Here is a 24,461-nt window from a genome sequence, read left to right on the forward strand (position 1 = left end):
AAATGCCCCCTATTTGTTGAATATATCACAACCATCCTGCCTAAAATTTACTTTGCAGTTCTTTTTAACCACTCCTGTACTAACTTACAAATGCTCAGCAGCAAGATTAGGTACACACAATACATCTTTACCTGAATTCTTCTGTTTTCATCAACATTCAGAATCATCTTGACTAGTCCCATCATTTCCTACAGGAAACACACACATTGAGTCATTAATTTATTATGCACATTGAGGCACCTGAGTCCACATACTATATATCTGAATTCAGTGAAAGTGAAGTGATGTCTTTTTGTTCATTACATGGCAACTTCTGGCAATGTAGCTGCATCTGTTGAAATTGAAGCACTGCTGCCCCTTATTATTTTTGGTGTGTTTTTCCTTATTCACATGTTTTCCATGAACAGGCCTTCTCTGGGTGAAGAATGCTGAACACTTCTGACTGTATACTTGCACACCTTAAAAGCTTTGTTATTATTAGGTATGCAGTGGTTCTTATTCCTTAGCTTTTTACTCCCATTATCATTGACTTGTATGTTTCAGACAAACCCACAAATGTGAATGTTTCAAGCCCTACATCACTGACAAAAATTTAATATTTATTAATCTATGAGTAGTTTACATGATTTTGCTCACATAATATTTAATACTTCTAGATGATTATAAAATAGTGGTAACAAGGTATCAATAATGACACTTTTGTGTTTAACTCACTGCGCTCAAAAGCTTGCTCTGATTTTCTCCGGATATCTTTAGTTAAAGATAAATACAGTAGTTCCATAAATATAATGTCCAGTGACTTTCTCAGTGTGAAACTGATTTTGGTTGGAATGACTCCGTTTCTACATCTACACCTACAGTTAAGCTCTGCAAACCATCGTGAAGTCCATGGCATCCCATTTTACTACTTATTAGGATTTCATCCTGTTCCATTCATGTATGGAGTGTGGGAAGAATGATTGTGTGAATGCCTCTGTGAATGCTGCACTTATTCTAATCTAATCCTCATGATCCCTGCATGAGGGATACATAGGAGAATGTATTATATTCGTAGAGTCATCATTTAAAACCAGGTCTTGAAACTTTGTTAGTAGTCTTTCTCAGTATAGTTTACGTCGGTCTTCAAGAGTCTGCCAATTCAGTTTCTTCAGTATCTCTGTCAGTATCACTGTGACACTCTCCAATGGATCAAACAAATCTGTGACCATTCGTGCTGCCCTTCTCTGTATACGTTCATTATCCTCTGTTAGTCCTAATTGGTAATGTTCCCCCATACTTGAGCAATATTCTAGAAACAGTCACATGAGTGATTTGTAATCATTCTCCTATGTAGACTGATTGCACTTCCCCAGCATTCTACCAATAAACCAAAGTCATGACCTGCTTTACCCACAACTGAGCCTATGTGATCATTCCATTTCATATCCCTTTAAAGTATGAATGAGTTGGCCAATTCCAACTGTGACTCATTGGTATTATAGTTATAGGATAGTATATATTTCGTTTTGTGAAGTCCAAAATTTTATATTTTTGAACGTATAAAGCAAGTTGCCAATCTTTGCACCACTTTGAAATCTTATCAAGATCTAAATATTGATGCAGCTTCTGTCAGACAATTCCTCATTAGATATAACTGCATCATCTGTAAAAAGTCTGAGGTTTCTATTATTATCATCATCTGCAAGATCATTAATATAAAATGTGAACAGCAAAGGTCCCAACACACTTCCCTGGGACACACTTGAAATAACTTTTACATCTCACAATGACTCTCCAACCAAGATAACGTGCTACATCCTCCCTATCTTGTTAAATGCAGAAAAAATAAATGTACTAGAATCGTAACTGTCAACCAAACTCTTCTACCAAGAAGTAAATTCATGTACTTATTGGCAACTGAAAACAAAAGCTATCTTAACTGGTAAACACGGTGCCAAAAATTTGTTGTCTCAAAGTATCACATAACATAGCCTCACAGACAACAAATGTTTTTCTGTAGGCTCATATATGTAATCTCATGAGTGGCCACGAGAGCATGAAATTAATTTCATTTTTATTTCTAAGAATTAATAGTACCTCTATGCTAGATTATGAATTTTCACTTTACACTTGTATGTATTAATCAGTAAATGTGCGAAACAAGACTGTCCACACAATAAATTACCAAAAATGTAAGTAATGTGGCTTAATGCTGAGGTCAATACAAAATCAATGAAATCCCAGTAAAGAAGATGCCATAGATCACTGCCTGAAAAGAGTCAAGCTAGTAATATTTGCTGGGAAATACTGCTACTTAAAATATTTTAAAAGAAAGAATATCACCTAGACAACCCACATGAGGCCGATATGATCTTACATGTTTCCTCGAGCTTATGAGTGTAGTTTGATAGAGCCAGGTAGGTAAATGATGGAAGAAGCTCTGTTTCAGGAGTAAGGGTAATGCCACATGGTTAGATTACATAATCAAAATTTCCAATAACTCATTGCTTTTCCCAAGATGCCAAGTATGTTAGTCCTCCTTTCGTTTACTACTCTTATTGGATTAGATTTTTAGGAAATGCTTTCCATTAAATGGTGAATAGTTGTTTCTAGATTTTTGGCCAAATTTATTACATGTATTACTGGCACTTTTATTCATTTTAAAGGTGTTTGATGTGACTTAGGGCGTGGCTTTGAGCAGACCAGTCTGACAGAACCACTTGATTTTGTTCAATTCATGATGCAATAAATTTCTCTTTGTTGACAAGTTGTTTTCAAGCAGATACATTAAAAATCTCATTTCAGACTGCTGTTATGGTGAGATAAGAGCGTTATTACCTAAATCTTATTCATGAATATTATTAACTACAACGAGATAAGAGCGTTATTACCTAAAACTTTTTCATGAATATTATTAACCACAACAAACTTGGGCAAATACTGATCCATCACCTTCACACAACCCCATCTGAGTGTCACACCATGTACCATTATTTATTATTCCACCAAACCTTTCACTGTTCCACAGTTCACACCACTCCAAAGACATTGTACTATCACTCATGCAGTGGCTTCTGGGCAATAGCTTAGCAAGAAATGCTTAGCTCTCTTATCTTCTAATTAATTGTTCAATTTATCAGTTAATCTCCAAAGATTACTAGATTAATTATTAGGTTTAGTGTTTCCGTGTTGTTTCCATTTCACAGTAACATCACAGAACTTGTCTGAGAGAATACCTAAATTTGAAGTCCCCTATCAATTTTGCTCATTTCTTTCCATTGATTCCTTCTTAAAAAGAAAGGAACACAATGATGGGTCATAGACTGGTGTCATACAGAGCACAAAAGAGGAATTTTTGGAGATTTTTGACCACATGGTGATGTTCTCAATTCTATTACCACTAATACTGTTAGAAGTAGAGATTTTATCCATACATAATTAATACTCAATTTATTTTAACACAAGGTAATTATTTAGAAGTGCCCAAGGTAATAAAATGAAAGCTCCTTAATGGATTGATCCCAAAATTAGTTAAAAGCTGAAAAATTGCAAACAGAGCAAAATCAAACACATGACTCTGTTGAAAAATTTTGCATGCCCCCATGTCCATTAACTGTTTAATGACACAACTAACTGCAAATACATTGGACTAGTAGAAGAAGGCATATAGCAACAATTACATTCTCTTACAAAAGCAAGAAATGAAATTGGGGATGAGATAGCTTGGAAAAGGATTTGTGTATTTCATTTTTCACAACATATTCAGCTAATCTAATTTGCTGAGGATAAAGCATTGACTAAAGGTATCATCTGTAACAGTTCTGCCACTAAATGTAACTGGGTTTTCTATTTTGATGCTAGTTAATTGTCAGGATGAGCATTACCGCAAAGGACATTTGATTCTAAAGCATTATGTCAGGGTGAAAATACTAAATTAATCAATTTTTCTCTCTTAACAACATGTGGGCAGGGTGGGTTCTTCCTTGGCTCGGGTATGAGGTAGAATGAAACATCATTTTTACATAAGATAACTTTTATTGAAGATTTGTACAACTGTTTCCTTACTCGATGTTCTGGCTCGGAGAGCGGCAGCTCTGTCATTTGCAAAGCCTTCTGCTGCGGCGGCGTCTGATTATGCGTGGCGCTGTGTATCTCGTGTCGCCGTCTCACCCAGTTGACTGGAGATGCGCAGCGCGAGGTGGCCCGTTTAATTATTGCGAGCGTAGTCGTGCATCGGATGGTGATACCTTGGATGTGGCGTCCCAGTGTTTCTCTTCTCTAAGCGACTGCGTGTGTTGTGCGTCGGCCAGCGGAGCGGCGCGGCGTGGAAAGGCCAGTGTCCCAGACTCAAACAAGGGACTTCTGCTTGCCAGTCTTCGGCTGTCAGATCTTCATCCCAGCTCACAGGTGACTGCTGATGTGAGGCCGTCTCCTTCCCGTCCTCACGAGTCACCCGGGTATGTAAAAATCCGTCTTCAAATACCTTTTAACTTCTGTCTTCTGGCGCTGAGGCTGCTGCTTGCTATTCCATTACAGCAGCGGACTCGGTGCGTCTGTGCATGATGTAGTCTCTTCTTGCATGACGGTCTTCAGCACCGAAACTGACTGAAAACTACTGCTACTCTTCTTCACTTCTTCATCTTGTCGGGCCCACTGCGTCTCACATATTTATTCACTTCAGTTCACTGGAGGTGAACGACTTCACGGTCATTGCCTCGTCTGTCATGTTGAAAAGCTTCTCGAAGAATCTTCTTAATGTCAGTATTGGCTCTTGGAATGTAGGCAAGTGCCTTTGCTCGCATGTGACAACTGAGAAACACGTGAGCCGGTCGGGCGATGCCCTGATGGCTGAATCGACAGCATCCACTTATGTGTCACGTGAAAAGCTTCTTGAAGAATCTTCTTGACGTGAGCCGGTCGGGCGATGCCCTGACGGCTGAATCGACAGTTTCTCCTGAACGTGCTATGCTGACTTGCAAGCGCCGGCCGTTCCCACTGCTGCTTTGTCCGTTGTTTGCCAGCGTGTAATTCTTCTAAACTAAACCAAGTTTTTCATTTAGTTTCTAATTTCTACTTCACTTTGATTACACTAATTTATTTACTTATCTTAAGTACCACTCAACACATCTGAATGTTTGCCTGTATTTTTAATTTTCTTCATAAGTCACTTGAGATTATTGTTTGCACCCATTCAGTTGTTCTTTGGCTAAATCTGCTATTACACAATTGCTCTAAAATGAGTAATCGTTTAAGAAAGGTCCAAAGTTTGACAATATGCAGTATATTTACTAAACTTCAGTTACTAAATACCTATTAGTTAAACAATACCTGCAGTAAAAATATAATCAGATAGAAATAAAGCATTCATTATCATTATTCTGTCTGTGTTTTTTTTTTTAAATAAATGCATGTTTGTTAACTAATCTGTATTTCTATTTAGCTGCCACACATTGGTAATCGTGCTAGTGATGTACCAAAATATCTTGATAAATCATTGAAACGATTGCAGCTGAGCTATATTGATCTTTATTTGGTGCATATGCCATTTGGCTTTATTCCTGATGCTACTGGTGATATCCCTGCTATAAATGCAGATGGAAGTTTTGTACTGGACCTTAAAACAGATCACAATGCAGTATGGAAGGTATGCTATTTTTGGACATACATATGTTTAATAATTATTTGTTATTAATTTTATTATATTGAATGATACTATAATCTCAGTTTTGTTACATAGTTTATGTTCATCCTTGTGACTTTTATGCCAACAGATATACAGTAAATTCCTTTCCTTTTTTGCAGAAACAGCAATTACATATTTTGAATGAATATATATTGCTTTGTGTTCAGGTTTTTAAAACTATGATACCACGTGCCCCATCTCAATCATCAAAACTGCCCTATTGTCATTTTATTATTGTTTGTGAAAGTTCAAATGTGTTGAGCACATGCCTTACATGAAAAAAAATCAGATTTTAGAAATGGCACCAAAAAATCACAGATCTCCCAGAACTTAAAAACTTATGGTTTACAACTCAATAGAGGTCATGTGATCAAGTGATCTACGTTTCCAGATTCCTGTAATACGTTTGGTTAAAAGGGTCGCCGGTTTTAGTAACTAAAAGCATTTTTGTCCATGTCTTAATAATTACACTTGCCATAAAGTATTCACCACACACCTACAAGTAATTTTCCTTATGAATGTATTGCCTCCTTCATAGTACTCACATCCCTCACTAATTTGTTTAAAAGTGATTATTTTTCTTTGTATTCAATAATGCACAGAAGCTGATGGCAAAATTAAATATTCACTTTTCTACATTGATTTGATTTATTCTCTTATAAATGTCAAAAGGTGAGTTTGTCTTCTGTTCATACGACAAGATATTCTATAAAATGTATGTTACGAGATGAATGAAACACAAATACCTGATCACTAAGACAACCTATGAAGTAGTTTTGCTATGTCATCCAGTCACTAACAAGTGAGGCTGGAGAAAATGGGTTTAGCGTTTGAGACCATATAACTTTGCTACTGTTGAAGGTTGAGAGTATTCCAAATATAGGTTACTGCAGTAGCCCTTTAGCAAGAACAAGTGTCTGTCATGGAAAAATGTCACCCATATCTGTTTCCGATTAATAAAGGCATGTTAATTAAAACAGCCTTTCACAGCCGCTAGCACAACAAAATAGGGCTATTGTGTAATACTGGAGAGTGGAAAACACTGTCTGTATGCAGCCAGCCGCCACAGGGCAGGTCAGTAGTATCTACTGTAAAGATGGTGTCCTCTTCGCAAAATGAAGAAGCTTGTCGCATGCTACAGTTACTCTATCAGGCTAGGGGTCACCTGACAGAAAAAACTTTTTGAAATTAAAGAAGCACTAATAATATCCTAGAACTTCTGCCATAGTCACAGGACATACCAAGTTCCATGGCAGACAATGTAGTGCAATGGCTCTTGTGATAGGTTCACTTATTTTGAAGGCAGCTCACTGCATGCCTTATCAAGGAGATGTCAGGTAATTTGCTTTGTGCTCAGTCTTTGCTGATTATTGAATGCTACATATTGAATGAAGTGTTAAGTAACTAGGTATGACGAGTATGTTCATTAGATTGCCCTAGAAACGCTTACCAAACTGCTTCTTAAAAAGGAAGGGTTGTTGTAATTGTTCTTTTTACCTTTCTGCTATTTATTTTGCTTTTTAACAAATGTTACAGATTTATTGTTATTGTTCACTATAATTTTACCCATCTACTAGTGCCATGTAGGCTCCTCTGTGTCTAGTAACTTTGAGAACTGTGGAGAGCTTTTCCTAGAGAAAGATCCATTAAAAGTCGTGGTTAGCGTGCTTATGACAACAGCTGTTAGCAGAATCTTATGGCGAATACCACTCATAAATAGCCAAATACTGACTCCATGTTCCTGCCCTTGAGAACCATTTTGTGATGCTTAGCCACTGTGTCATCCTCTGGTAATGGTTGCATTTGGATGCAGCATGCGAGTGAGGGGGGGGGGGGGGGGTGGAGCAGGATCAGCACACTGCTTTCACACATAAATAGTCAAATGCCTGATCTAATTATTCTTGGCTTTCAAATTATTTAATAGCTTATTATTTAATCAGTGAAGCACAAATGAGTTAGCTATTAACTATGAAAAGACTGTAAATATATCCTTCAGCTTATCCAATGCTGATGTTGAGTACACTTCTACCAAACTTCTTGGCATATACTTAGATACGAAATTAACTTGGCAGAGTCACTTAGACAACATATCTCAAAGGCTTCCGCGAGTTATCTATCTACTGAAAAAATTACGCACCTGTGTTTCTGAAAGCCTACTGATTAATTCCTATTATGCATTCTTTCATTGCCATATTAGCTATGGTATTCTTCTATGGGGTAATTCTCCATGGTCAAGGAAAATTTTTATTTGGCAGAAGAAAGCCATCAGGAGCATCTCTGGGATTACCAAAAATAACGTATCATGTAGGTCATACTTCAAAGAATTACAGATAATGACAGTCCCTTCTCTTTTTATATACACCTGCCTTTTGTACATAAAAGAAAACTTTAACAGTTACAACCTTAGGCAGTCCGTTCATAATCATAACACTCGTCAAACATTTAAGATAGACATACCAACAACTCGACTCAAGAAAACACAAGACAGTTATGAATACATGGGAATAAGGCTTTTCAAAACATTACCTGTGCAGGCACATTGTGCCTCTCTTAATATATTTAAAAGTAAGACTAAAAAATGGCTGAAAGACAGAGCTTTTTACAGTGTCAAAGAATTTGAAAACTCTTCAAAAATAGACCTGACTTACGAAACAACTTGTAACTCTGTTTGAACCTCTTCCTAAGCTTTTTTTTGTCTCTGGAGTTCCACATTTAATTGTTAAACATGTGGAGAAATCCTTATGTATGAAATGTATTTTTTTATTATGCACATTCTTTAAAATGCACACTTTAGTTATGTGGGATATCTTTATGTATCAAATGTATTCCTTTATTATGTATGTTCTTTTAAAATGTATATTTTAGCTTTGTGTGATACCTCACAATAGTTATATTTCTTAATATGTAAATTGTACATTACTCACGACGACATTGATTGCATGTAAATGCTTAAAGATGGATAAATAAATAAATAAATAAAAATAACAAAGTTCTCATTGTTCCTCTGCAGTGGAATGTTTTCTGGGATATCTTCATTGCTGCCAGCCCTGCATGATGTGTCCTTACGTGTTAGCAGATCCTGTCCCCCTACTGGTTTCATAATAAGGTTATCTTCCCCTGTCAGACTTAAGCTATTTTGGCTCAAAACTTTGATAGGTGATGAAATATGCCGATACTGGTAGTTTTGATATTTTTAACATAAGAATATTTGCACATTTCATGTAAATATTCCTACATTTACTCATGCTGACAAACATCTTCTCCGTCAGCCTTTGAAGGTCAACACATTATCACGAAAACATCTCTATATTCCAAAGACTCTCCAGAAAGTGAACAATATTTGATTGAAATCCCTGTACAGCAGGTTTGTTGGATTCATTTTCCATGTTTGGCAGTTGTAGAGGTCATTCTTGTACAGTACATTCTCCAGACCTAGCAGTGACAATGAAACAGCAAATTCAAGGCCTTCTGATCATTAAGTGGAAGAGAATATTCGGATATTGCATGCAGCAAATGTTGGATATGGTCACACTCATTCAAGAAGTGTAGCACTCTTTAGTAAACATGTTATGAATGTCAGGTCTGTGAATTTTGCTTAGCATTTTGTAGTTGTGAAACTTATATTCTTTCATTAATGGAGGTGATCTGCTGCCACCACAGGTACACAGAAAAAAAAGTTTGACACTCTCTTTGAAGCAGATGTTTGTGATTATTTAAGTTCCTGTCAGTACCCAGAAATATTGCACACTGTTGTGAATGAAATTGGCATTAGATGTTTGTATTAATAATTGACTGTGCACTGTGAGCATACCAGGAATTAAAATTTATCTGCAAGAACAACTGTTGCTTAGATATTTTTGTGAACGTTATGTAGGGCTTTCATTGGCAAAACTTAACACTGAAAATGAAAAATGGAATTCAGGTTATATCTTGAGAAGGAAATTGTTGCCCACAATGTGTCCTCATGTTATTCTGCATAAAACCACATTAATTAGAATAAATTGCCTCATTCTAAAAATAAATGGATCTGGAAACAGATGGTGTAATCAAGTGGCTGTATTAATTGACATTGTTCTCCTTAAAATAACCATAAATATTGATGATGGTGGTATTTTGGTATCTTTAGTGATCCATGCAGAACTGCCACATGGACAGGTTTCTATGTAACATTGTACTGAACCATCACACAGTGTACTTGCATTCCATCAGATAGACACCAACACTGGTGCATGATGAATGCAACCAGAGGGAATGTGATCATCATTTAGACTGCACCTGACACAGTGACGAAGAAACGTCTGGTTGTTAAACATTTTGCAGATGATGAGATATACAAGCTGCTGTCATAGACTGGGCTGCCACATGGCATGAAGAAAGGCTATTCAAATAGGTATTGAAATACAATAAAGGTTTCACTGTTCAAGATGGTGAAATAGGTGAAAGTTTGTGGCAAATGCCATAAAGTCTTTTTATGTAGTCCACTAATAAGTGTACTTGTATAATGCAACAATGTTTGCTTCACAGTGACTTTCAGCATATGATTATTATTATTTTTATTTCATTGTTCATTCATCCTGATGAAGTCTTCTAATTTTTCATGGCACAACTTTATTTTATTCTCAAGTGAACTACTTTTTTGTAAATAAATTATTTAACTTCAAAATTAATTTTTTGGTGTTTCCTTTGCCTGTGCCTTTCCACTATATAACAAGTATATCTTTCTTATTTCTTCTTCCTCCTGCAGGCCATGGAAGAACAAGTTGATGCTGGTAAAACCAAAGCTATAGGAATATCAAATTTCAACATCTCTCAGATGGAACGTTTGATTGTAAATTCTCGTATCCATCCAGCTAATCTTCAGGTTGAAATGCACGCATACTTGCAACAAAAAAAGTTGAGAATATTTTGTGAAACGAATGGAATTGTGGTCACAGCATATTCACCACTGGGATCACCAGGAGCTAAGCAACATTGGCAGAAGAAATATAATTACAGGTATGGGCACTCGCTATCAACTGTAATATTGTTATGAGGATGATACATTGAGTAATGCAACAATTTCTTTTAGCAAAAATTTTGTTGTGATGAAATTAAACTTTCTGAGCCTCGGCAAACAAACTTCCTAATTTATATTACGTGGTTTCATTGTTTATTTCAGCATTAACTGTTAGGTGTCAATTATACAGTTAGCACTGTAAATGTTATTTGCAGAAGAAGTTTGTTTCAGAGAAGTTACTTTTGAAACAAGTTGGTTTTATCATTGGGGGCAACAAAATGAAATTGATCCATCTCCCATACTCTTGGTGTCTATGTTTAAAGACTGAAGAGCTGATTCTATTTGACATACTGTTGCAGAGGGAAATGTTAAAATTCAGACAATATATAGACTTATTAAATAGTTTGGCTGTCCTTTTTGTCCAGTGCAAAACAAGCCCATACTCAAGTCGTGGCACCCAAGAGATAACTAGGCTATTCCGCTTCCTCTTTTCTCCAGAGTTCATCTTATCTGTGACAAGAAGTTGTGCTGGACAGTGGTCCAGCAACAGTTTGGCAATTGTGTGCTTGGGTGCCTTCTGTGTTGTCAAGAACATTACATATCATAACAAAGAAAAGCCCTGTGTACGATCTTCCCATGACTCATGTAAACTTTGTTCTGAATATAGACGTACTGAGAGTGTTGGTGATTTTTGTTTCTGATGAAGATATTGGTTAGAATTTGACATCAGGTGGTAATTTAGAAAGTGATCATATGGTGTACATAATTTTTTACTTAAATGTCTTAATCACAAAGTTTTTTGAACGGAGTTAATGGTTTAGTTTATACAATAGCCATCTTCAGAATCTATCATTCTGCTGCACTCACTTTATTTCTACACAGTTATGACTCGCTGCAGTGCAGCAGAATGAGAGGTTCCGAAGATGTTTCTTGTATAACTGAAACCAGCAATTCTGTTCAAAAATATTTGTGATTAAGACAGTTAAATAGAAAATTGTAAAGAGATTGGAAACCAATCGAGAAGCTCCTTCGATAAATGTGGTATACTGATTAACATCTACAATGAGATCAGATGGTATTAGATCAGTGGTTATTAGTCTGTCTTGTAGACTCATTTTGGGAATCCAACGTGCAAGTTGGTGCACTGCACATTAAGCTGTACGAATAGATTGTTAGTAGGATATTACGATGGAGCATCCACCATGTATGCTGCAGTGTAGATCTTCCTCCTTCTCCTTCACTCACTTCTCTCTCTCTCTCTCTCTCTCTCTCTCTCTCTCTCTCTCTCTCTCTCCCTCTCTCTCTCTTGCTGGTGCACTGTTGCAATTAAGCTCTTAACATGGTAGTATAGTGGTAACACCACAACTTCAAAACTAGGTGCTATAAATACAAAGATCTGGAAGGAGATCACTCTAAAAATGTTTCAGAGCTTATTGGGCAGATCTTTAGGCTAAAATCGAGGGGAAACTATATTCTGATTAAAATTACTTCGTTATTGACAGGTGGCAGTCATGAGGATCAGAGTCACTGGCTTGTATGCAGTGAGCCACATACTCATGCAATTGATAGTTGCATGTGCACCAAAAATCAAGCAAGTTATCTACTTTATTGACTGCCGCCAACATTTTGTAGATTGTAGAAAGGATGTGTGGGGGGGGGGGGGGGGGGGAGACACTGCTGCTGTGGCAATGGTGATGTATTAAGATGCCGTAATCGTATGTTATAAACAGATAACAGCAATAAAATGAGCATTCAGTCACATGTGTGTCACAGAGTAACAGATTATCTAAATAAATGGAAAAAATTGTAAGGGGTGAACACAACTGAATTTTTGGTAACACGATGTACTACTAATGGAATCACTTTCACTATCACATACATAATCACTAGCATTGTTGTCAGAATTTACTGAAACAATAAGTTGTTCTACATTCTTTTCCACTACACATTCACTCTCTTGTACTTAAGTTATTAATTCCTTTGTGTCTCTTACAACACTGTGGCCATCTGATGATGAAGTTTGGTTTATAGAATCCTTTGTCAGTCTTTCTACTTCTACCAATGTACATTTTTTGTTGGTCCTTGCCACATAACCCTTAGCTTGAGCCAAGCCCACATGAGTTCAACACAATTGAAATGACAGTGATATGATGGTGATTGAGGACTCTGTGGCCATACTTTCTGCCCATTCATCTACAGCAGAGACTGAGAGGTTTATTCTAAGCCACAAGATGCAGTAATTTATCCTTTTTACAGTTGTCTGGTATGGGAATGTTTTATTGTAGCAAGTCAATAATGTCTGTTTCTGGAAGCTACTGTAAGTGCCTCACGAAGGATAAACAAATTACATGAGGTGTTTCCCATAATTATTACTGTAGGTTTACTCAAGTGAACAGCCGTGGTCCCCAGGACCTCCAGTCGAAAGGATGGACTTGCAAAACCTTATAGGAATGACGCTCAGGTTATGCACCGCAGGATTTGCATTGTTATTAATGTCAACCCCATGACTTGCCGTTAGGTGCCACTACTGGTACAGAGATGGAGGGTCAAAACACAAGCATCAGTGTGCCTTACAGTTGCAGAAAGTCAACACAAGTCTGGACACGGTGAGCAGGGCTTTACTTGTAAAGCTGCCTCATCAAAATAACAGCAATAGTGCTGCTGCTTTAAACCCCTAGGGTTTAAAAAACAAGTTCAAATTAACTGGTGATTTGTAAGCGTCTTTGGGAAGAGGCCAGCAACCAATTGCGCCACAAATTTTTGAAGGAGTTCCTGTTGCCATGGCTGAAAAGGCTGGGTACAATATGCGATCTTCCAGCAGTGCATGAGATGTGCCGTTACAGCTGAACCTGAAATGGTTCACCTGAAATGTTTCGGGCAGTAGTTGAGCAAATGTTAGTGTGGTTACAGGCTGTCATGGATGCAGATGGTCATCACACTGAGTGATGTTTGTGAGGTTTATTTGTTATTTCTCTATTGCATGTCCTTACAAATGTTCCCATAAAGTTTCATTATCCTATGGTCACTTGTTTCCATGGGAGCCCTCTCAAGTAGCAGAAGTTTAATTATAGCCACTCTGTACATCGATCAACAACTAAAACCAAGGAATAATGATTTATATAAATTCTCTGCTTTTATACATTCATGGATGTAGAAATAAAATACAATTTTTCTACATTGATAAAAATATTATATTAATATGTGAGCTATTAATTTTATGACCTCATTAAGAGGAGAACACAGTTTTCTAGGAGAAAAATAACAGTAAGCTTATTACATTTACTCTACATTGTAGTGAAATATGACTCTCCTTCCACGCTTAAAAACAATTTCAGTATGATGGCTGCATTTTGTGTACAGCAACATATGAACTAAAGTTTTTCAGAGCAACTAAGGGAGAGGCTACAATGTTGTTGTTGTTGTGGTCTTCAGTCCTGAGACTGGTTTGATGCAGCTCTCCATGCTACTCTATCCTGTGCAAGCTTCTTAATCTCCCAGTACCTACTGCAACCTACATCCTTCTGAATCTGCTTAGTGTATTCATCTCTTGGTCTCCCCCTATGATTTTTACCCTCCACACTGCCCTCAAATACTAAATTGGTGATCCCTTGATGCCTCAGAAAATGTCCTACCAACCGATCCCTTCTTCTGGTCAAGTTGTGCCACAAACTTCTCTTCTCCCCAATCCTATTCAATACTTCCTCATTAGTTATGTGATCTACCCATCTAATCTTAAGCATTCTTCTGTAGCACCACATTTCAAAAGCTTCTATTCTCTTCTTGTCCAAACTATTTACCGTCCATGTTTCACTTCCATACATGGCTACACTCCATACAAATACTTTCAGAAATAACTTCCTGACACTTAAATCTATACTCGATGTTAACAAATTTCTCTTCTTCAGAAACGCTTTCCTTGCCATTGCCAGTCTACATTTTATATCCTCTCTACTTCGTCCATCATCAGTTATTTTGCTCCCCAAATAGCAAAACTCCTTTACTACTTTAAGTGTCTCGTTTCCTAATCTAATACCCTCAGCATCACCCGACTTAACTCTACTACATTCCATTATCCTCGTTTTGCTTTTGTTGATGTTCATTTTATATCCTCCCTTCAAGACACCATCCATTCCGTTCAACTGCTCTTCCAAGTCCTTTGCTGTCTCTGACAGAATTACAATGTCATCGGCGAACCTCAAAGTTTTTATTTCTTCTCCATGGATTTTAATACCTACTCCAAATTTTTCTTTTGTTTCCTTTACTGCTTGCTCAATATAGAGATTGAATAACATCGGGGAGAGGCTACAACCCTGTCTTACTCCCTTCCCAACCACTGATTCCCTTTCATGTCCCTCAACTCTTATAACTGCCATCTGGTTTCTGTACAAGTTGTAAATAGCCTTTCGCTCCCTGTATTTTACCCCTGCCACCTTTAGAATTTGAAAGAGAGTATTCCAGTCAACATTGTCAAAAGCTTTCTCTAAGTCTACAAATGCTAGAAACGTAGGTTTGCCTTTCCTTAATCTTTCTTCTAAGATAAGTCGTAAGGTCAGTATTGCCTCACGTGTTCCAGTATTTCTACGGAATCCAAACTGATCTTCCCCGAGGTCAGCTTCTACTAGTTTTTCCATTCGTCTGTAAAGAATTCGTGTTAGTACTTTGCAGCTGTGGCTTATTAAACTGATTGTTCGGTAATTTTCACATCTGTCAACACCTGCTTTCTTTGGGATTGGAATTATTATATTCTTCTTGAAGTCTGAGGGTATTTCGCCTGTTTCATACATCTTGCTCACCAGATGGTAGAGTTTTGTCAGGACTGGCTCTCCCAAGGCCGTCAGTAGTTCCAATGGAATGTTGTCTACTCCGGGGGCCTTGTTTCGTCTCAGGTCCTTCAGTGCTCTGTCAAACTCTTCACGCAGTATCGTATCTCCCATTTCATCTTCATCTACATCCTCTTCCATTTCCATAATATTGTCCTCAAGTGCATCGCCCTTGTATAGACCCTCTATATACTCCTTCCACCTTTCTGCTTTCCCTTCTTTGCTTAGAACTGGGTTTCCATCTGAGCTCTTGATGTTCATACATGTGGTTCTCTTATCTCCAAAGGTCTCTTTAATTTTCCTGTAGGCAGTATCTATCTTACCTCTACTGAGATAAGCCTCTACATCCTTACATTTGTCCTCTAGCCATCCCTGCTTAGCCATTTTGCACTTCCTGTCGATCTCATTTTTGAGACGTTTGTACTCCTTTTTGCCTGCTTCATTTACTGCATTTTTATATTTTCTCCTTTCATCAATTAAATTCAATATTTCTTCTGTTACCCAAGGATTTCTACTAACCCTCTTCTTTTTACCTACTTGATTGTCTGCTGCCTTCACTACTTCATCCCTCAGAGCTACCCATTCTTCTTCTACTGTATTTCTTTCCCCCATTCCTTTCAATTGTTCCCTTATGCTCTCCCTGAAACTCTGTACAACCTCTGGTTCTTTCAGTTTATCCAGGTCCCATCTCCTTAAATTCCCACCTTTTTGCAGTTTCTTCAGTTTTAATCTACAGGTCATAACCAATAGATTGTGGTCAGAGTCCACATCTGCCCCTGGAAATGTCTTACAATTTAAAACCTGGTTCCTAAATCTCTGTCTTACCATTATATAATCTATCTGATACCTTTTAGTATCTCCAGGGTTCTTCCATGTATACAACCTTCTATCATGATTCTTAAACCAAGTGTTAGCTATGGTTAAGTTGTGCTCTGTGCAAAATTCTATCAGGCGGCTTCCTCTTTCATTTCTTAGCCCCAATCCATATTCACCTACTACGTTTCCTTCTCTCCCTTTTCCTACACTCGAATTCCAGTCACCCATGACTATTAAATTTTCGTCTCCCTTCACTATCTGAATAATTTCTTTTATTTCATCATACATTTCTTCAATTTCTTCGTCATCTGCAGAGCTAGTTGGCATATAAACTTGTACTACTGTAGTAGGTGTGGGCTTCGTATCTATCTTGGCCACAATAATGCGTTCACTATGCTGTTTGTAGTAGCTTACCCGAATTCCTATTTTCCTATTCATTATTAAACCTACTCCTGCATTACCCCTATTTGACTTTGTGTTTATAACCCTGTAGTCACCTGACCAGAAGTCTTGTTCCTCCTGCCACCGAACTTCACTAATTCCCACAATATCTAACTTTAACCTATCCATTTCCCTTTTTAAATTTTCTAACCTACCTGCCCAATTAAGGGATCTGACATTCCACGCTCCGATCCGTAGAACGCCAGTTTTCTTTCTCCTGATAACGACATCCTCTTGAGTAGTCCCCGCCCGGAGATCCGAATGGGGGACTATTTTACCTCCGGAATATTTTACCCAAGAGGACGCCATCATCATTTAATCATACAGTAAAGCTGCATGCCCTCGGGAAAAATTACGACTGTAGTTTCCCCTTGCTTTCAGCCGTTCGCAGTACCAGCACAGCAAGGCCGTTTTGGTTATTGTTACAAGGCCAGATCAGTCAATCATCCAGACTGTTGCCCTTGCAACTACTGAAAAGGCTGCTGCCCCTCTTCAGGAACCACACGTTTGTCTGGCCTCTCAACAGATACCCCTCCGTTGTGGTTGTACCTACGGTACGGCTATCTGTATCGCTGAGGCACGCAAGCCTCCCCACCAACGGCAAGGTCGAGGCTACAATGTGAGACTATAAACTGTGAAAGAGTAGAAGCTTTTAACCAAATACGAGTAGTTATGTATTATTGTGTGAGATAGATTTTGTATTCTGTAATTGACATTCTTCTTTGCAATATTTTTGTGCAGAAACTAAAATGTTTACCAAAGACTAACATCAGCAGCAGATGTACTTTTGCGTTCTCTTTCTCTCTCTCTCTCTCTCTCTCTCTCTCTCTCTCTCTCTCTCTCTCTCTCTATCTATCTATCTCTGTTTCTCTCTCTTTTTTAGTCATCAATCTTTTGACTGGTTTGATGAGACTTATGAATTCATCCCCTGTGCCAACCATTTCATTGCAGAGTAGTACTTGCAACCTACATCCTCAATTATTTGCTGGCTGTATCCCAATCTCTGTCCTCCTCTACAGTTTTTACCACTCTACAGCGCTATGGAAGTTATTACCTGATCTCATAACAGATGTTCTATCACCCTGTTCCTTCTTCTTGTCAGTGTTCCCCATTTATTTCTTTCTTTGACAGTTCCTTGGAGGACATACTCATTCATTACCTTATCGGTCCACTTAATTTTCAACATTCTTCTGTAGTGCCACATCTCAAATGCTTTTATTCTATTCTGTTCTGTGTTTTCCCATAGTCTATGTCTCACTGGCATACAATGCTGTGCTCCAAAGATACATTCTTAGAAATTTCTTCCTTGAATTAAGACTTATGTTCGATACTAGTAGACTTCTCTTGGCAAGGAATACCTCTTTTTGCCAGTGTTGGTCTGCTTTTCATGTCCTCCTTGCTCTGTCCATCATGGGTTACTTTGTTACCTAACCTCATGTACTTCGTGATCACCAATTATGTTGTTAAGTTTCTGGCTGTTCTTATTTCTGCTACTGCTCATTACTTTCATCTTTATTCTATTTACTCTCAACCCATATTCTGTACTCATTACACTGTTCATTCCATTCAACAGATCCTGTAATGCTTCTTCACTTTCACTGATGATAGCAGTGTCATCAGCAAATCTTAACATTGAGAATTTTAGTCCGACTCTTGAACATTTCTGTTATTTATGTCATTGCTTCTTCAACATAGACTGAACAGCAGGACCGAAAGACTACATCCCTGTTTTCCACCATTTTTAAATCAAACACTTCGATTTTGTCTTCCACTCTTATTGTTCCAGACCAACAAATCCTATGAATGTGTCTCGATTTTTCTTCATTCTTACTTCCATTATTGACCACAACATTGGAACTGCCTCTTTAGTGTCTTTACCTTTCCTAAACCCAAACTGATTGTGATCAAGCACATCCTCAGTTTCCTTTTCCATTCTTCTGTATATTATTTTTGTCAGCATCTTGGATGCATGAGCTGTTAAGCTGAATGTTTGTTAATTACTGCACTTGGTAGCTCCTAATTGTGTAGATGATGTTTTTCCAAAAGTCTGATGGTATATCACGAGTCTCATGCATTCTATACATCAAGGCAAATAATCGTTTTGTTGCTACTTTCCCAATGATTTTATAAATTCCGATGGCATGTTATCTATCCCTTCTATCTTATTTGATTTTAAGTATTCCAAAGCTCTTTGAAATTCTGACTATAATACTGGATCCCCTCTCTCTTCCTTATCAACTCCTATTTCTCCTACCGTAATGTCACCTCTCCTCATAGAGACCCTCAATGAACTCTTTCCACCTATTCATCTCTCCTCTGCACTTGACAGTGTGATTCCCATTGCTCTCTTAATGTTACTGTCCTTGCTTTTAATTTCACTGAAGGTTTTTTTGGGTTTTCTATATGCTGATTCGGTCCTTCTGACAATCATTTCTTTGTTGATTCTTCACATTTTTTATGTAACCATTTCACCTTAGTTTTCCTGCACTTCTTGTTTATGTCAGATCACCACACATTTGGTGGTCCTTTCCCTTCCCTCCCACCCTTGCAGCCAGCTCTACCTGGCCCCCTCCCAGCCTCTTCAGGCTGTGTCACCTCAGAAAGCTTGTGCTCACAGATCAGACAACACAGTGAGCACGTGGAACCAGAGAAACAGCTGCAATTGGATGATGCCTGGCTCCTGCCACTCAGCTCACTGAAATCTCAATCACAAAGTAATTTTAATTAGAGTATGCAGCCATTACTTTTTCCCAAAGGCATGCAGCTCAGCTGTATGGTTTAGTGATGACTGTATCCTCTCAGCTAGAATATTTTCGAGATAAAATAGTTCCCTGTTCAGATCTCCAGGTGGAGTCAAAGGGAGATGGACTGGCTGAAGTGGCTGACATTAGATATGTTGGTAATTTTCAAAATACAGTGGCAACAAGAACAGAACATCTGGTCAGATGTGTACAGAGTTATCAACACAAAATCCAATATGTGTAATGCAGTAATAAGTCTAATAATGAATATGAAAATAGATATACAGGTAAGCTACTATGAACAGTGTAGTGAGCATATTATCACAGCCAAGTTAGACATGAAGCCAACACCCACCACAGTAGTACAAGTTTATAGGCAGCTTTCTCCATAGGTGATGGGCAGATTGAATGACTGTATTATAATATAAAAAAATTGTGGTGGATGACTGGATTCAGAATAGGAAAAGGAAGAGAATGAAAAAATAGTAGGAGATCATGGACTGGGGGTAGGAAAGAAAGAGAAAGCCACCTCTTGCACAGAGTAAATTTCATCATCACTGACACTTGATTTAAGATTCAAGCAAGAAATTTGTCAATGTTCAAGAGACATGGAGACACTGGAATGTTCCGGTTTGATTGTATAATGGTAAGGCAGAGATTAGAGATTCTGAAACCAGATTTTAAACCTTAAGTAATTTCCAGGGACAGATGTGTACTCTGCCCTTAATTTATTGGTTGTGAACTGCAGTTTAAAACTGAAAAAAATTAAAAAAGAAATTAAGGGGATGGGACCTGGATGAACTGAAGGTTGTTAAGAGTTTCAGAGGGAGCATTAGGCAATGTCCAACATCTACATCTACACTCTGCAAACCACAGTGAGGTGCATGGCAGAAGGTACTTCCCATTGTAGAAGTTATTAGGGCTTCTTTCTGTTGCATTCATGTATGGAGTGCAGGTGGATTATTGTTTGAATGCCTGCCTCTGTGCGTGTAGCATTTATTCTGACCTTATCCTCACAATCCCTATGTGAGCAGTATTTAGGGGGTTGTAGTATATTCCTAGTGTAATCATTTAAAGCCATTTCTTGAAACTTTGTTAGTAGTCCATTTCAGGATAGTTTACATCTATCTTCAAGAGTCTTCTAATTCAGTTTCTTCAATCTCTCTGTGACACTCTGTCATGGATTAAACAAACCTGTGACCATTCATGCTGCCCTTCTCTGTATACACACAATATCCCATGTTAGTCCTATCTGATACAGATACCACACACTTGAGCAATATTCTAGAACTGGTCACTCAAGTGATTCATAAGCAATCTCTTTGTAAACTGATTGCAGTTCCCCAATGCTCTACCAATAAACCAAAGTCTACCACCTGCTTCTACCCACGACTGAACCTATGTGATCATTCCATTTCATATACCTGTACCTACAAAGGTATTTTTATGAGTTGGCTTGGTATTGTAGTCATAGGATACTACATCTTTTTGTTTTGCGAAGTGCATAATTTTACACTTCCAAACATTTAAAGTGAGTTGGCAATCTCTACAGCACTTTGAAGTCTTATCAAGATCTGACTGAATATTTGTGCAGCTTTTTTCAGATTGTACTTCATTATAGATAACTGTATCATTTGCAAAAAATCCTGATTTTACCATTAATATTATCTGCAAGGCCATTAATATATGACATATACAGCAAGGGTCCCAACACACTTCCTGGGGCACACCTGAAGTTACTTCTACATCTGATGAGGATTCTTTATCCAAGATAACATGCTGCATCCTCCCTATCAAAAAGTCCTCAATTGAGTCATAAATTTCTCAAAACCCCATATGATTGCACTTTTGAGAATAAGCATAGGTGTGGTACTGAGTCAAATCATTTTCAGAAATCAAGAAATATAGCATCTACATGATTACCTTGATCCGAAGTTTTCAGTATGTCGTGAGAAAAGTGCGAGTTGAGTTTCACATGATCGACGTTTTCGAAATAAATGTTAGTTAGGATTGAGGAGGTCATTCTGTTCAAGATACCTCATTATGTTTGAGCTCAGAATATGTTCTAAGATTCTACAACAAATCGATGTCAAGGATACTGGACACTAGTTTTGTGGATCACTTCTACTACCCTTCTTATATATGGGTGTGACCTGTGCCTTTTTACAAGAACTGGGCATGGCTTTTTGTTCTAGAAATCGATGGTAGATTGTGGTTAGAAGTGGGGTTAACTCACTTCAAATTCATTATAGAAGCTGACAGGGATTCCATCGGGCCCTGGAGCTTTATTAAATTTCAATGATTTCAGCTGTTTCTCAACACCACTTATACTTATTTCATTAAACTTTTTAGTGGCAGAAGGACAAATTGGGGCAATTCTCCTGGGTTTTCTTTTGTAATGAAAAATTTGAAAACAGAATTAAGCATTTCAGCTTTTGTTTTGCTACTCTCAGTTTCAGTTTCTTTCTCATTCACAATCGACTGGACACTAACTTTGGTGCCATTAACAGCCTTTACATATAATCAGAATTTCTTTGGCTTCTGTGAAAGATCATTTAACAGAACAGGAGAAAAACATACAACAGAACATGAATGAGTTGCTCTGAAAGATGAAATGCGGAAGACGAAGTGTAGTAGAAATCCTTGGGCAATAAAGTACATACTGCATTAAACTGATGAAAAGAGAAATTATAAAAATTCAGCAAATGGAGCAGACAAAGGGGAATACAGACATCTGTAAATGACATTGACAAAGTTCAAAATGACTCAATACGAATGCCTAGAGGACAAATTCAAAGCTGTAGAATGATGCATAATTTGGAGAAAGATAGATGCTGCCTATAGGAAAATTAAAGAGACCTCTGGAGAACAGAGAATTGGCTATATGAACATCAGTAGCTCAGATGGTAAAACGTGCTAAGAGAAGAAAGGAAAGCTGAAAGGTGGATGGAATATATAAAAACTCTATCTAAAAGGAACAAACTTAAGGACAATATTATAGAAAGGGGAAGTGAAGTAGGTGAAGATGAGATAGGAGATACAATACTGTGAGAAGAGTTTGACAAAGCTCTGGAAGACATGAGTGGAAACAAGTCACCTGGAGTTGACAACATTCCCTCAGAACTATTGAGATTCTTAGGAGAGCCATCCATGACCAAATTATTCCACCTGGGATGCAAGAAACATGAGTCAGCCAAAATACCCCCTGCATTCAAGAAGAATGTAATAATTCCAGTTCCAAAGAAGGCATGTGCTGACAGATGTGAAGGCTACAAACCATTTTTTTAATAAGTCATGGTTACAAAATACTGACTTGAATTATTTAAAGTAGAATGCAAAAACACATAGAAGTTGTCTTTGGAGAAGATCAGTAGTGTTGTGGAGAAATGTAGAATTACATAGGCAATATTGAGCTTATGGCTTATTCTAGAAGACACATTGAAGAAAAGCAAATTTGTATTTATAGCAACATTCTTGTTAATTTCTTTATATATATTCTAATGCAAAATTCACTTTTGAACAAACTGTAAGTATAGTACTTACTTTTTGCACTTTTTGAAAACTAACTGGCACTTATTTTTTAAAGTACAGTGAAAACAATAATACCTATCCAAACAATAGAACTGTGTTTTTAGTACTGCATACCACTTGTTCAGAGTATTCCTGTCAATCTTCGGTTTCTGAAGAGTTGCACAGGAACACAAAGCAAATTTTCAGGTTTTCCATTTTCAAAGATCCACAGTGGTTACTGAGGATAGTTTTGTACCCGTAAAAGCTCCTCTCCACATCACAGGATGTCACAGGAGTGTATTTGAAGGTGATGAAGTCAGCACAGGTCAGCTCTGGTCCATTGTCTTCAAATGTTGTATGTATCCAGAATTCTGCTGGAGAAGACTTCACAATTTGTTGTTCAGTTTTTCAGTGACATGACAATGAGCTTGATCCAACTCACTCTGAACATGTTGCACAATATCCATTGTGTCACACAGTTGAATACCATCAGCATCCAGTTATGTGATGGGTTTTGATACCACCGAAAAGTTGGTGTTGATGTGTGACTAGGTTCCAGACAAGTTATATATAATGACATCTTTCACAGTTTTGATAGCACTTGATTCATCAGTGTCAAGCTCACAATACATAGTTTTTATTTTGATGTAATTGGTGCAGTAATACTCAGTAACATTAAGCAAAGAACCCCACATGTATGGAAAGACTGGGGGGGGGGGGGGGGGGGCAGAGACAGTGAATTTGCTTGTTGTTCCTTCAATTTCTACACCCTTGGCAGGGCTTTGACATGGATTTTTGTGCCACAGGAAATTAATTTGTTCATATCAGGATGACCTGGTAGCAACTCTTCTGAAACTCTCTGTAACGCAAGTGCAAGGCAAGTGACATACACCATAACGGGGTACAGAATCTACAGCCCCTTGGCTGCACTAGCATGTTTGAGACATCATCTCTCAATAGCAGCAAAACATTGCCTCTCTTCACACCATCTGCTCACAGTAACTTCGTACACTTGTCAAACAAAATGGCAATTATCAAGTTGTTTACTCTCAAGAGAGATTCACGCAGGAACATTTCCCCAGGCCCATCAACTTTTAGAACACCAGCAACGAGATTTTCAACCTAACACTCACCCACATCGGTTGGTTGGTTGGTGGGGGTTAAAGGGACCAGACTGCGATGGTCATCAGTCCCCCACATCGGTTGTTTCATCTATTGACACCCAGACCTCTTGGTCAGTGACACTAAATCATGTTTTCTTGAGAACCTCCTTGTATCACATAATAAGTAGTTCTTTCTCAATGTAGATTAGACTGGAATAGATGTGCTGTGTCCTTCTCTAGGAACTGTCTAAAGTCTGGATGCTTTGGCTTTTCCAATCGGATGCTGCAAGACAGCATCTGACACAAGTCCTTGAAGAATGATTGTATGGTTGAAGATGAACCTGTCTGCTCAAATAATAGAGTTTATCTGCC

At 37.9% G+C, this 24,461-nt stretch overlaps 1 protein-coding gene across 2 annotated transcripts in view; it reads left to right on the forward strand.

Annotated features, from left to right (window-relative positions):
- Window positions 1-24,461, forward strand: part of LOC126463683 (1,5-anhydro-D-fructose reductase-like) — a 70,719-nt gene that overhangs the window by 12,067 nt on the left and 34,191 nt on the right. For both annotated transcript variants that reach the window (XM_050096179.1, XM_050096178.1), the window contains exons 3-4: window positions 5,420-5,623; window positions 10,407-10,657. In XM_050096179.1, coding sequence (XP_049952136.1) covers window positions 5,420-5,623; window positions 10,407-10,657 — 455 coding nt within the window. The remainder of the gene's footprint in view (window positions 1-5,419; window positions 5,624-10,406; window positions 10,658-24,461) is intronic.

The sequence above is a fragment of the Schistocerca serialis genome, chromosome 1, assembly GCF_023864345.2.
Source record: "Schistocerca serialis cubense isolate TAMUIC-IGC-003099 chromosome 1, iqSchSeri2.2, whole genome shotgun sequence".
In the NCBI taxonomy this organism is placed as follows: domain Eukaryota; kingdom Metazoa; phylum Arthropoda; class Insecta; order Orthoptera; family Acrididae; genus Schistocerca; species Schistocerca serialis.